Source organism: Coregonus lavaretus (assembly GCF_964263955.1).
Source record: "Coregonus lavaretus genome assembly, contig: HAP1_SCAFFOLD_1589, whole genome shotgun sequence".
In the NCBI taxonomy this organism is placed as follows: domain Eukaryota; kingdom Metazoa; phylum Chordata; class Actinopteri; order Salmoniformes; family Salmonidae; genus Coregonus; species Coregonus lavaretus.
In genome coordinates, this window is record NW_028158817.1 from 1 (window position 1) to 12500 (window position 12500).

Sequence of the window (12500 nt, forward strand, 5' to 3'; positions counted from 1 at the left end):
GGCCCGCTTTCAGTGTTTCTGTTTCTAGACCACAGGGCAGAGAAGAGAGATAAAACATGTTTTTGTGGAGAGGGATTTGAACTTTGTAAACTTTCTTAATTAGTTTTTACCATGCTTGTGGCTATATACATCCATTATTGTCCAATGAAGTATTGCATTGACCTTAGTATTGAACCTTATAATGGCATCTGTATTTATTCTTCAGTGGAATGTCCTTCTAAATCTTTCAACGCATTACAATATATTATCAGTATTGAAATCAAACGTGCATTGGTACAAGTAATACCAATTCCTTTGATAATAAATTCCTGTTAACCACTGTGCCTTTGTCCCAGGTGTGTTGGCCAGTGAAGCCGTTGACCTTGGTAACGTGAGGAGTTTACCTGCTGCAGAAGTAGCTCCGTGCCTGACAGAGCGGATAAATCTGCTCACAGTAGAAGGGGTCGGGCACAAAGCTAGCGTCATGGACCCCTAACCAGGGTGAGGTTGGCATTGGGTTTCACCACCTTGATTTCTGTAACACAGTGGTATTCTTGAATGACAAGACCAAGAGACCTTTAAAGGTGAGCTTTATAGAGACGGTAGAGCTCAGTGCCCTGGCCATACCCTACTGTACTGTGGTGGGTTGTGGGACTCCTGTATTGCGTCATGAAGGCATCTTTCGGCGGTGTGTGTTTCCCTCTGTGGTTGGCGTTGACAGATTGGCACCTTAGTGTCAGTCTCTGTGTAGGGGAATCCTGCCAGTTCTTCTCTCAGACAGACAATAGGGGCATAGCATGGCAGAGACTCCTGGGAAGCAGACTGGAAGTAAGAGGCTGGACCCAGCCTGGCCCTGGTCTGGTTTGTGTCAGCCAGTCCGTCAGCTGCATCAGTCTGCCACGTCAGGGTGGCATAGCATGACAGACCCTGGGACTCCCTCCAGGCTGGAAGGCTTACGTATGTTGGGCTTGGTTGGTCTAGGCCTGGTCTGGTCTGCATCAGTCAGCCACGTAACGATGCAGGAAGTGGAGGGCCAAGCCCCCCGGTCTGGAATTCCTGCCAGCTTCACTTCCTGTCCTGAGGATCCTCCTCCAGTCTCAGCCAGTATTCCCTGTTGCGTCCCAAATGGCACCCTATTCCCTATGTAGTGCACTACTTTAGACCAGAGAATGGCACCCTATTCCCTATGTAGTGCACTACTTTAGACCAGAGAATGGCACCCTATTCCCTATGTAGTGCACTACTTTAGACCAGAGAATGGCACCCTATTCCCTATGTAGTGCACTACTTTAGACCAGAGAATGGCACCCTATTCCCTATGTAGTGCACTACTTTAGACCAGAGAATGGCACCCTATTCCCTATGTAGTGCACTACTTTAGACCAGAGAATGGCACCCTATTCCCTATGTAGTGCACTACTTTAGACCAGAGAATGGCACCCTATTCCCTATGTAGTGCACTACTTTAGACCAGAGAATGGCACCCTATTCCCTATGTAGTGCACTACTTTAGACCAGAGAATGGCACCCTATTCCCTATGTAGTGCACTACTTTAGACCAGAGAATGGCACCCTATTCCCTATGTAGTGCACTACTTTAGACCAGAGAATGGCACCCTATTCCCTATGTAGTGCACTACTTTAGACCAGAGAATGGCACCCTATTCCCTATATAGTGCACTACTTTAGACCAGAGAATGGCACCCTATTCCCTATGTAGTGCACTACTTTTGACCAGGGGCCCATAGAACTGTCAGACTTAATTCACAGTGATACAGAAAAAGAAACAGCCACCGTCTCTACCACCATGTGTGATATTGCCACCTCCCACGCCATGTCAGGCCATAGGAAACTCATAGGAAACTCATAGGAAACTCCGGCCCAGCGTGGGGATCTCTGTACATCACAGTGATCCATCAATTGTCACATGTACCTGTGGACAGTGGGCGAACCACAGAGCCGCATAGCTCGGCTGCAGACTTCCTCTCTCATTGGGGGGTATGTGTGAGGGTTCGGAAATAGTCAATCATTTTGTGTGTGTTCAAACACTTCAAGTTGTGTACTTTTACTGACTCTGGACCGGCTCAGGCAGTACCCCTGCATGCTTTACTGTGTTGTGTAAAGTTTCTTCCCTTGGCCAAATACTCAGCTACTGCATCTTCTACTATCCAATATGCTAGCGTGTACTGCCTTTTCATTTTGAATGTCTATATAATAACCAAACATCGCCATTACTCACAAACTTTTCTGTCCAGTAGTACCATAATACAACGTATTGGTCTGATGCGTTGCTGTGGTATGATGGTCCCTGTTTTCCTATGCTAACTCAGTGCAGGACCAGGGCCAAGGCTGGTTAAGGCTATAGGACCACGGCTGAGGGAATTATAGGCCGTTCTCTAAGCAGGCGTTGTAGGGGAGTAGATGGGCTGTAGCTGGACGTACTCCCTGCAGGAAATTAAAAGCTGGAGCTACTTCCTTCAGACTCCCTGTACCCTCTCATCTGCTGCCAGTGGGCTAATGAATAGCAAACCATTAGTCTTCAGCTTCCTTCTTCCCCTTGTGTTTATATAAGGCACTCACCTTCGTACCGAGACCATAGCATCAGCCTGTAGCTTGATGTTATGTACAGGTATATTAAAGAGGCCACATTCAGTTAAGCATCTGGATCCACTTTGTACTGCTACAAAGTGCGGTGGAAGTGGAATGCTGTATTTAGTGACTGTGTGATACCAGAGGCATACCTGTCCTAACACCACTTTGGGATTCTAGATGCAACAATTTGAAAAGTCAGCCAACTGTCGTTTCTATGTTGTGAATAACCACTCCTTGAGTCTGAAGCTAGTTGCTAAACGCCCTGCATTAAATGGTATAAATAGAAGTCCATACATGTGGTTATCATTTTCAAACAGTACAGTACTGGCAGGCGTTTGGCTTACCTCTCAAAGGAACGAATGGGGAACTATAAATGAGTTCCACAACAAGCATGGTCGTCAACCGTCACACATGCTGAGCTGCCAACGTGGCCAATGGCAGTGTTATTTTGGAAACGTTGGTCTGAGGTATTCAAAACACTTTCCATGCTTCAGTCGTCTCCTTATAATGAGAGGAAAAACAAATGGGATCCACACGCCAAAGAGGGTCTGTGAGAGTTCATGAGTATTCCCTTTACAGTGCACTACTTTTGACCAGGGCCCCTATATAGTGCATTATATAGGGAGTAGGGTGCATTTGGAACGCGACCACAGTAAAGCTTCCCTTATTGGCCAAAGCTCTCAATAAAGCCCATTGTTCTGCCTCATAAGGCCTGACATAATCTGTATTTAGCAGACACCTCTTATCCAGGGTGACATACAGGAGTAATTAGGGTTAAGTGCCTTGCTCAATGGAACATGGAAAGGTTTATCACCTAGTCGTTCAGGGATTCGAACCAGCAACCTTTTGGTTACTGGTCCAATGCTCTTAACCGCTAGGTTACCTGCTACGGGGATTGTAGCATTCAAGGCTTTTGTTTTGTAGCCATGATATAAAGTAATTCTGGTGCATCACAAGTCATCACAATACAGTCACTTCATCAACTATTATCTTGAAAAGTTCTACAAACAAATGTGCAATTGGCAACACGTGTCAAAGGAAGTGGGATCAAATTGGGGGGGGGCTTCCATCTTTATGCAGTGCTGTTATATAATTACATACGCTGACAAAGACCAACTGTGTTCTAATAATGTATAATGAGTGTTGGGAGGAGGGGAGGAGGGGAGGAGGGGAGGAGGGGAGGCTACTGTACATGAGTTGTCCAAGGTCAAATTTTCCTTTCATTTGGAATTATTCAGAAAGTATTCACACGCAATCACACCCCTTGACTCTTTCCACATTTTGTTGTGTTACAGCCTGAATTTGAAATGTATTGAATTTAGATTTGTATGCCACTGGCCTGCACACAATACCCCATAATGTCAAAGTGGAATTATGTTTTTGTTTTTTTATGAACAAATAAATTACAAATTAAAAGCTGAGATGTCTTGAGTCAAAACATATTCAACCCCTTTGTTATGGCAAGCCTAAATAAGTTCAGGAGCAAAGATGTGCTCAACAAGTCACATAATGAGTTGCATGGACTATGTGTGCAATAATAGTGTTTAACATGATTTTTGAATTACTACCTCATCTCTGTACCCCACACATACAATTCTCTGTAAGGTCCCTCAGTTGAGCAGTGAATTTCAAACACAGATTCAACCACAAAGACCAGGGAGGTTTTCAAATGCCACGCAAAGGAGGGCACCTATTGGTAGATGGGTAAAAAAAAGCAGACATTGAATATCCCTTTGAGCGTTATGAAGTTATTAATTACACTTTGGATGGTGTATCATTACACCCAGTCACTACAAATATACAGGCGTCCTTCCTAAATCAGTTGCTGGAGAGGAAGGAAATCGCTCAGGTATTTCACCATGAGGTGACTTTAAAACAGTTACAGAGTTGAATGGCTGTGATAAGAGAAAACTAAGGATGGATCAACAACATTGTTGATTACCTAATTGACAAAGTGAAAAGAAGGAAGCCTGTACAGAATACAAATATTCCAAAACATGCATCCTGTTTGCAACAAGGTACTAAACTAATACTGCTTGAAATTTGGCAAAGCAATTCACTTTTTGTCCTGAATACAAAGTCTTATGTTTGGTGTAAATACAATACACACTCCATATTTTCAAGCATGGTGGTGGCTAGATCATGTTATGGGTATGCTTGTTATCATTAAGGACTAGGGAGTTTTTCAGGATAAAAAAGAAATGGAATGGAGCTAAGCACAGGCAAGATCCTAGAGGAAAACCTGGTTCAGTCTGCTTTCCACAGACACTGGGAGGTGAATTCACCTTTCAGCAGAACAATAACCTAAAACACAAGGCCAAATCTACACTGGAGTTGCTTACCAAGACGACAGTGAATGTTCCTGAGTGGCCGAGTTACAGTTTTGACTTAAATCTGCTTGAAAATCTATGGCAAGACCTGAAAATGGTTGTCTAGCAATGATCAACAACCAATTTGACATAGCTTTAAGAATTTTGAGTAGAATAATGGACAAATATTGTACAATCCAGGTGTCCAAAGAAATACCCAGTTGTAATCGCTGCTAAAGGTGAGTCTAACATGAATTGACTGAGGGGTGTGAATACTTATGTAAATGAGATATTTCTGTATTTCATTTCAAAATAAATTCGCTAACATTTCTAAAAACACGTTTTCACTTTGTCATTATGGGGTATTGTGGGTAGATTTGTAAAAACAAATATGTTATCCATTTTGAATTCAGGCTGTAACACAACAGAATGTGGAGAGGTATGAACTGAGGGCTTGGCATGTAATAATTGTATTGACCAGGGAGTGCACTTCTTCACCCTTACCCCCACAACAGGGTAAACCAACCAGAGAGCTATAGAAGGTCCACTAATCTTAGGATGGTGACCTTTGATCCAGTAGCCAAATGTAGACCCCCCCCAGTTAAGGCCCATTGTTGATTCCTTGTACTCATACTTACAGTTTGAGACTTGAGATTATTCCTAATTTACAGATGATGTGATAATGGGGGGAGTTCCTCTGTCCAAAATGGTTGGTGTATGCAGTGCAGTTGGCCTAGCCAAGACAGTTTGTAAGCTGTAGGCTATTGCCACACCACACTATACACCTGATGACCACACGTTATTGTGGATGTTTTTCTGAACAGATCTCTCCTCACAGAGGTGTCAAATCCTGCCTCCTAACCTTTGTGTGTCATGCGTGGATATCAAAGGGAAATGTAGCAAATACTTTGGAGGAACATTTTCATGGGTCCATATTGTATTTTAAGCCTGGATTCACTCTATACCGCCTCTGTATTTCACACAGTATATAGGCTATTTCTCCTATTTCTCTTAAGTTGCTATATTGATGTCAATTGGAAATTCTGCAAAACTGGAAGCCAGGATTCACTCCACACTGCCTGTGCATTTATTTTTTTACTGCTGGACAAGTTGTTATACCATCTGTTTGCTCTGTTTAGGCTGTGTGGCAGTGCTTCTATCGCAGGACCAGTAGACCGGTGGTCTGAAATATGGACCATGCCTCTGTCCCAAATGGTACCCTATTCCCTAAATAGAGCAAATAGTTCTGGTCAAAAGTAGTGCACTGTATAGGGAATAGGGCTCTGGTCAAAAGTAGTGCACTGAATAGGGTGCCATTTGGGATGCACACCGTGGCTCTGGGAGAATACCGTGCTGAGGGGGTTGAGAGGCTGTTTTTTCAACCTATTCCTCTTGAGAAAACTAGTCTCCAACAAAACATTTGACATACACATGCAGAAGTTTCATTCATGTCTGTACAGGAGATTAATCAATCACTCAGCACCACAAAGAGAGACAACTTGGGAGGTTTCCAATCTGTCCATGCTAACAGTGACTTTCAATGTTCTTTAAACAGATCAAGGCTAGGAACAGAGTACCGTGATACATTCCTCATGCGCCCCCGAAGGATGGCATGTGTGTCTTTAACAGGGACAGAGAAGACAGTATATATACACAGCCCTGTTTAAACAGGGGCCTAACATTTACTTTGAGGCTTATATCTGGGCTTCTGTTGATGTTCATGGTGGTGCCTGGATGTGTTCTGCATGTGCACTTTTAGCTGACTTTGCTGCACAGCCAATGTCCATACACAATATTTAGAGTTTATAAAAAAGTGTTTTATGCAGTATATATTTAAGCAATAAGGCCAGAGGGGGGTGTGGTATATGGCCAATATACCACGGCTATGGGCTGTTCTTATGCACGACGCAATGCGGAATGCCTGGATACGGCCCTTAGCCGGTGGTATATTGGCCATATACCACAAACCCCCGAGGTGCCTTACTGCTATTATAAACTGGTTACCAACGTAATTAGAGCAGTAAAAATAAATGTTTTGTCATACCCGTGGTATACGTTCTGATATAACACGGCTGTCAGCCAATCAGCATTCAGGGCTCGAACCACCCATTATATATTATAGAATATGAGATAAGTAGTGTGCAGTCAAGAATAGACATTGTTTGAGGACAATGTAATGGGTGCATTGTGGTTCATCGACTCGGTCAAAGACTTGGTAGTGAACACATACAGACTGAGAGTGGATTTGAACAACTATTTATTGTTTCCGAAGTATTTAACAAAATAATTGCTATGGATAATAACAGTTTATTTTATTTTATTGTACAACTAAGTAAAAATGTTTACAGACAACAAGCATCACTAAATTGTACAAAAAAAGAATGGTAAAAATAACGATAAAACTGAAAACCTAAAAGTAAATACGATAAAGAACAGATCATCCTCACATCAGTGTGCAAACCGTTTATACATACAGATACGCCCCCTTCACCAGGCAGCGAATCCTGATAAATTATTTAAATAGCATTTATCTACACACACAAATCGACCACTCACACACAGAACAGCACAGACAAAACAAAACAGAATAATAATTTATTCATTAAAAAGAGCACTGGACAAAGGACATACATGAAAGCAAAAATTCAAATATATATATATATATATATATATATATATATATATATATATATATATATATATATATATATATATATATAAAAAAAACTAAAATGTTACTGTTTTTACTGCAGGGGGGTGTAGGATGGGGGGGGGGGGGGGGGGGGGATTTCTGTTTTGAAAATAAAAGTAATACTATTTACAGACCTGTGCTACAGTAGCAATACAATGTTGATCAATTTGTATTCTGTAAGCATACAATGAAAAAAGTACTTTTTTGTTTGATCAAATTAATTATACAACAGCAATGAGGTAATATTTGTAGATCAAAGGGTTCCTTTGTTTTTCATCTCTCTCAGAAGAAAAGGTCACACAGGTCACATACATACCATACTGATTCAGGAGTATTAGCTCTAACCATGGCTGGATTACATTCCCCATAATGGTTTCCTTATAGGGAGGGAGAGGGGAGAGTAGAATCCCACATCTGACACCAAAGACACCAGTCTGACTGACTCATTGTCAGTTTACACCTGGAACACTGGGGCGGGGAATCTCTCACTTTCTCAAAGTATTTTAATTGTTTGGTACCTACACTGTAGGCAAGAGTTAATAAATTAAATGTCAAACGTGAAGCCTCTAAAGATGAGGGAGATCCCCCCCTTGTTCAATGTTTCTAATCTTAATCAAAATGGTATATTTTTAGATTTGGAAAATAAATACATACTGAATATTTGTAACATTTAATGTTAAAAATGGCACGTGTCTTAATGGACAGACTACCTTGGATTTACTGGCACTGGAAATGCCCTTTATTCTACATGGCGCTCCCATGTCATTTCTGCAATGCCAAGATGGTCGCTCCCATGTCATTTCTGCAATGCCAAGATGGTCGCTCCCATGTCATTTCTGCAATGCCAAGATGGTCGCTCCCATGTCATTTCTGCAATGCCAAGATGGTCGCTCCCATGTCATTTCTGCAATGCCAAGATGGTCGCTCCCATCTTACCCTGAGTAATACTATGTTCAATTTCAACTGAACGATATCAATCTAATGCCAGCCATAAAAGCCTACAAGCAATCCTGTATTTGACATTTTAATTTCGGTTTGTTTTCTTTAAGTCTCTGAAACACCTTTCTCTAAGGGTTTGCATATAGATGGGTAAAAGGAAGCAGTATCTTTCTTCTTATTTTAACACATAAACATACGTACATACATCCACACAAAGTTATTGTCCCTCCATATCTTGTTGTTACGAAGCTGATTTTCAATGGCCAAAAGCCCTTTCCTTACAAAACTTAAAGTGAAAAAAGTCTTATTGCTTTCTTCCTCCTCTGAGCCAAAAAAACACTTCCTCAGAGTCGTATCGTTCAGAATCTACATCCGGGTAGATCTGTTTTTATGAACAGACTATTACATAGTCTTTCTTTGGGACGTCCATTCCAGAAAAAGAGAGATGGATAGAAAGAGAGATAGAGAGAGATGTAAAGGTTTGGAAGTGCATAGCCGTCTATGGGGAGCCTCTCCTGCACAGAGCTGAATGAGGTCTTTAAAATCACAGAGAGATCGGCCGGTCGGTGTCGTCGGTTGGTAACGTTGGTTGGTAACATCGGTCGGTGTCCCACTCAGGCAAAGCAAAGGGGCAATTTTTTTCGGCTTTACCTGCTCTGGGTGGGTAGGAGGGGCTTTCTGATCCTTGACTGGCAGTCAGCCGGATGGTTCTCTGTCCAAACCAGTGTCAATTTACCCGGAGGCTGACCATACCAGGCCCTCCCCCCCTCGGTCCCACCAGTGTGCGTGCCGCAGTAGAAAGAGTAGCAGAAAAAAACCAGTCCCTGGACTTTTCATCTGAATACATATTGTTCATATTTATACGGAAAGGTGCATTGTTCCAAGAACTTCTTGCTCCGTGCAATTATGCATCTGGAAAGAAAATCACAAAGGACACAGGGTTAAGCATTAAGTTAGGAGAAAGCGTTAAGTTGTGGTTAGGTCCTTCACATAGGCCTATTGTGAAAGAAATGTCACTAAACAATTGTTGTTGGTGTTATAGTGAGACATAGAAAGTTCCATGTTCCTTACCTCTGCATTCGTACTTGAGGTCTGAGAAGTATACCATCTCTTGCGAGAAGACGAAGAGACCTAGTCTTCCGCCTGCGTACGTCTTGTCGTATATGCTCCCAGAATCGGCCATGATCTTCTTCCCCTCGTACATGACCACTCTGAAACAAAGATGCAATAGTAAGATATGTGAGATAATCTACGTTACGATACAAACACAGCCATTGTGGAAAGTCTATATGAAAGTTTGACCAACGCTCTCCAAGGAGTAAAAGGTTTTAAGTCCAGTAAGTCATGGGGTTTGTGTAGACGTTCTCAATCTCATAAATCTCCACCAGGCCAAGGCTTCAGTGTTTACCTGATGTGTCCTGTTCTTGGTCTGTGGATCAGGTGCCATCTGTAGGCTGTGAAGTCTTTCCAGCCAACGTTCTTAGGATCATGCCAAAGAGTCTTCACCTATAGAAGAAAGGAGACACATAGGGTTAGTGTTAGACTGCATAGTCGCCCTCCCTAAGGTTTTCCCTGTGTGTGTGGGTGTCTTTGCACACGTGTGTGTGTATATATATATGTTCAGGACGATAGGAGTCATTCTTTACCTGTCCTGAGGTGTTGCCCGTGTGCCAGAGAGCGTTCCTGAGGTGCTCTCCAGGTCCGGTAGTAGAGTTGACCACCTTGATGGACAGTCCTGAGTATCCCTGAGCCTTGGTGGGTTTGTTGTTCCAGTAGGTCTGTGTGATCTGCTTCCACATCACCACGTAGAACCTGGAGCTGGACTGGTAGCCGAACACAAAGCCGGCGTAGTCGTCATCTCTCTCCGTGTTGATGAAGAAGGTACCACTGAAGTCCACAGAGTTGAACTCATCAAAACCTGGGAATGGGAAACGAGAAGATGTCAGTGAGAGACAGTATTTTTTAGTTAGGGTTGGGTCATTTTGAGATGTCCCAAAGCATAAAATTGTTCAATCAATCAAGCCATCCACCCACCCACCAATCAGCCAACTAACCAATCAATCCACTCACCCACCCACCCAACCAACCAACCAACCAATCCACTCACCAACAGCAATGCCAGGGTCACAGTTCACGGTCTGGACCAGCTCTTTGCCCTGATGTCTGACCACCCAGTTGGGGTCGATCTGGGATGTTCCCTTGGGGTCCAGGGGAACCATCTGGAACTTCCTGAAGTCCGTCTCGCTGATGTCAAAGTTCTCCGGACACACGTCGTAGATGTCAGGCACGTTGTCTTGGTCAAAGTCGTCTTTGCAAGCGTCTCCACGACCATCACCTGGAAGAGATAGAAGACTTGATAAATGACATGTCTTAGCAGTAAGAAGATTAACACTGATATCATGCAAGTCCATGGTCATCAACCCTGGTCTTGAAGAGCTACAGGATGCAAAGTTTTTTGTTATAGGCAAGCACTAACCAAACTGATTCAAGTAACCACCTAATCGTTAAAACCACTGATCAGTTGAATAGGGTGCTAAACTCTGAAGATTATGCCGAAGATTTCAGTCTATATTTCACTTAAGATTTAATCTCTTCTAGATCCACTTACCATCGGAGTCGAGCTGGTCAGGGTTGAAGGCCAGTCTGCAGTTGTCTTTCTCATCTGGGATCCCATCATTATCATCATCGTGGTCGCAGGCATCTCCCTTTCCGTCTTTGTCATGGTCAGCCTGGTTAGCGTTGGGGATGTAGGGGCAGTTGTCCAGGTTGTTCTGGTGGCCGTCTTCATCGATGTCCTGGTTGCTGTCACACTTATCTCCCACACGGTCGTCATCAGAGTCAACCTGTAGAGGTAAATGGAGATGGACGTTAGCATGCTAGCTAATGTTAGCGGTTACAACACATTAGATCCACCTGTTGGTGGAGATCACTTTAAAATCTGGTGAGTTAACCCTAGACACTGATATGGGATAAGTGCTGTGTTCCTCTCCTAGTTGGGTGAGGTCTCATTAGACACTGATCTAGGATCAGTTTTGTGCTTTCTAAACTAATGGTAGAGGTTTAAGAAATGGGGAAGGTGGCCTCCCGAGTGGCGCAGCGGTCTAAGACACTGCATCGCAGTGTTAAAGGCGTTACTACAGACCCGGGTTCATTCCCGGGCTGTGCCACAACCCATAGGCCGGTGCACAATTGGCCCGGTGTCATCCGGGTTAGGGGAGGCTTTACTTGGCTCATCGCGCTCTAGTGACTCCTTTTGGTGGGCCAGGTGCCTGCAGGCTGACCCCGGTCTCCAGTTGAATGGTGTTTCCTCTGACACATTGGTGGGCTGGCTTCTGGGTTAAGCCGGGGGTGTTAAGGAGCGCGTTTAGGCGTATCATGTTTCGGAGGACGCATGACTCCACCTTCGCCTTTCCCGAGCACGTTGGGGAGTTTCAGTGATGAGACAAGATCGAAATTGGGGGGAAAAATACAAAATGTAAATGTAAATAATGGGGAAGGTGAGTTGATCCTAGATCTGTGCCTACGGGCAACTAACGGTAGCGATTATGATGACACTTGCTCCCAGATGCTCATTTTATTTCCAGCTGTACCAGCCGTTCAACCAATCATCTCTTCAATATCTCCTCCTCCTCCTCCTCCCCCTATCCTCCTCCTCCTCCCCCTCTCCTCAGAAACAAAGAAACAAAGAAAGAAAGAAAGAAAGAAAGAAAGAAAGAAAGAAAGAAAGAAAGAAAGAAAGAAAGAAAGAAAGAAAGAAAGAAGGGAGGGAGGGAGGGAGGGAGGGAGGGAGGGAGGGAGGGAGGGAGGGAGGGAGGAAAAAATGCATTAGGGAGGGGAGGGAGGACTGGAGGGAGGACTGGCGGGAGGGATTGGATTTGTTTAAATTCCCATTTCCCCCCTAGCTGAATCCCATTGTTAGATGAGTCTAGTGAAAAAGTCTAGTGAAAAAGTCTAGTGATACAGTCTAGTGTGATACAGTCTAGTGATAC

The 12500-nt window shown here is 43.5% G+C and overlaps 1 protein-coding gene across 1 annotated transcript in view; it reads right to left on the reverse strand.

Annotated features, from left to right (window-relative positions):
- Nucleotides 1–7666: 7666 nt before the first annotated feature.
- The window catches only part of LOC311123555 (thrombospondin-1-like), an 18661-nt gene continuing 13827 nt past the window's right edge, over nucleotides 7667–12500 (reverse strand). Inside the window, exons 17-22 of the mRNA XM_084197801.1 lie at nucleotides 11120–11354; nucleotides 10619–10846; nucleotides 10158–10429; nucleotides 9920–10017; nucleotides 9583–9722; nucleotides 7667–9423 (exon numbers count right to left, since the gene is read on the reverse strand). Coding sequence (XP_084053927.1) covers nucleotides 9416–9423; nucleotides 9583–9722; nucleotides 9920–10017; nucleotides 10158–10429; nucleotides 10619–10846; nucleotides 11120–11354 — 981 coding nt within the window. The 3' untranslated portion in view covers nucleotides 7667–9415. The remainder of the gene's footprint in view (nucleotides 9424–9582; nucleotides 9723–9919; nucleotides 10018–10157; nucleotides 10430–10618; nucleotides 10847–11119; nucleotides 11355–12500) is intronic.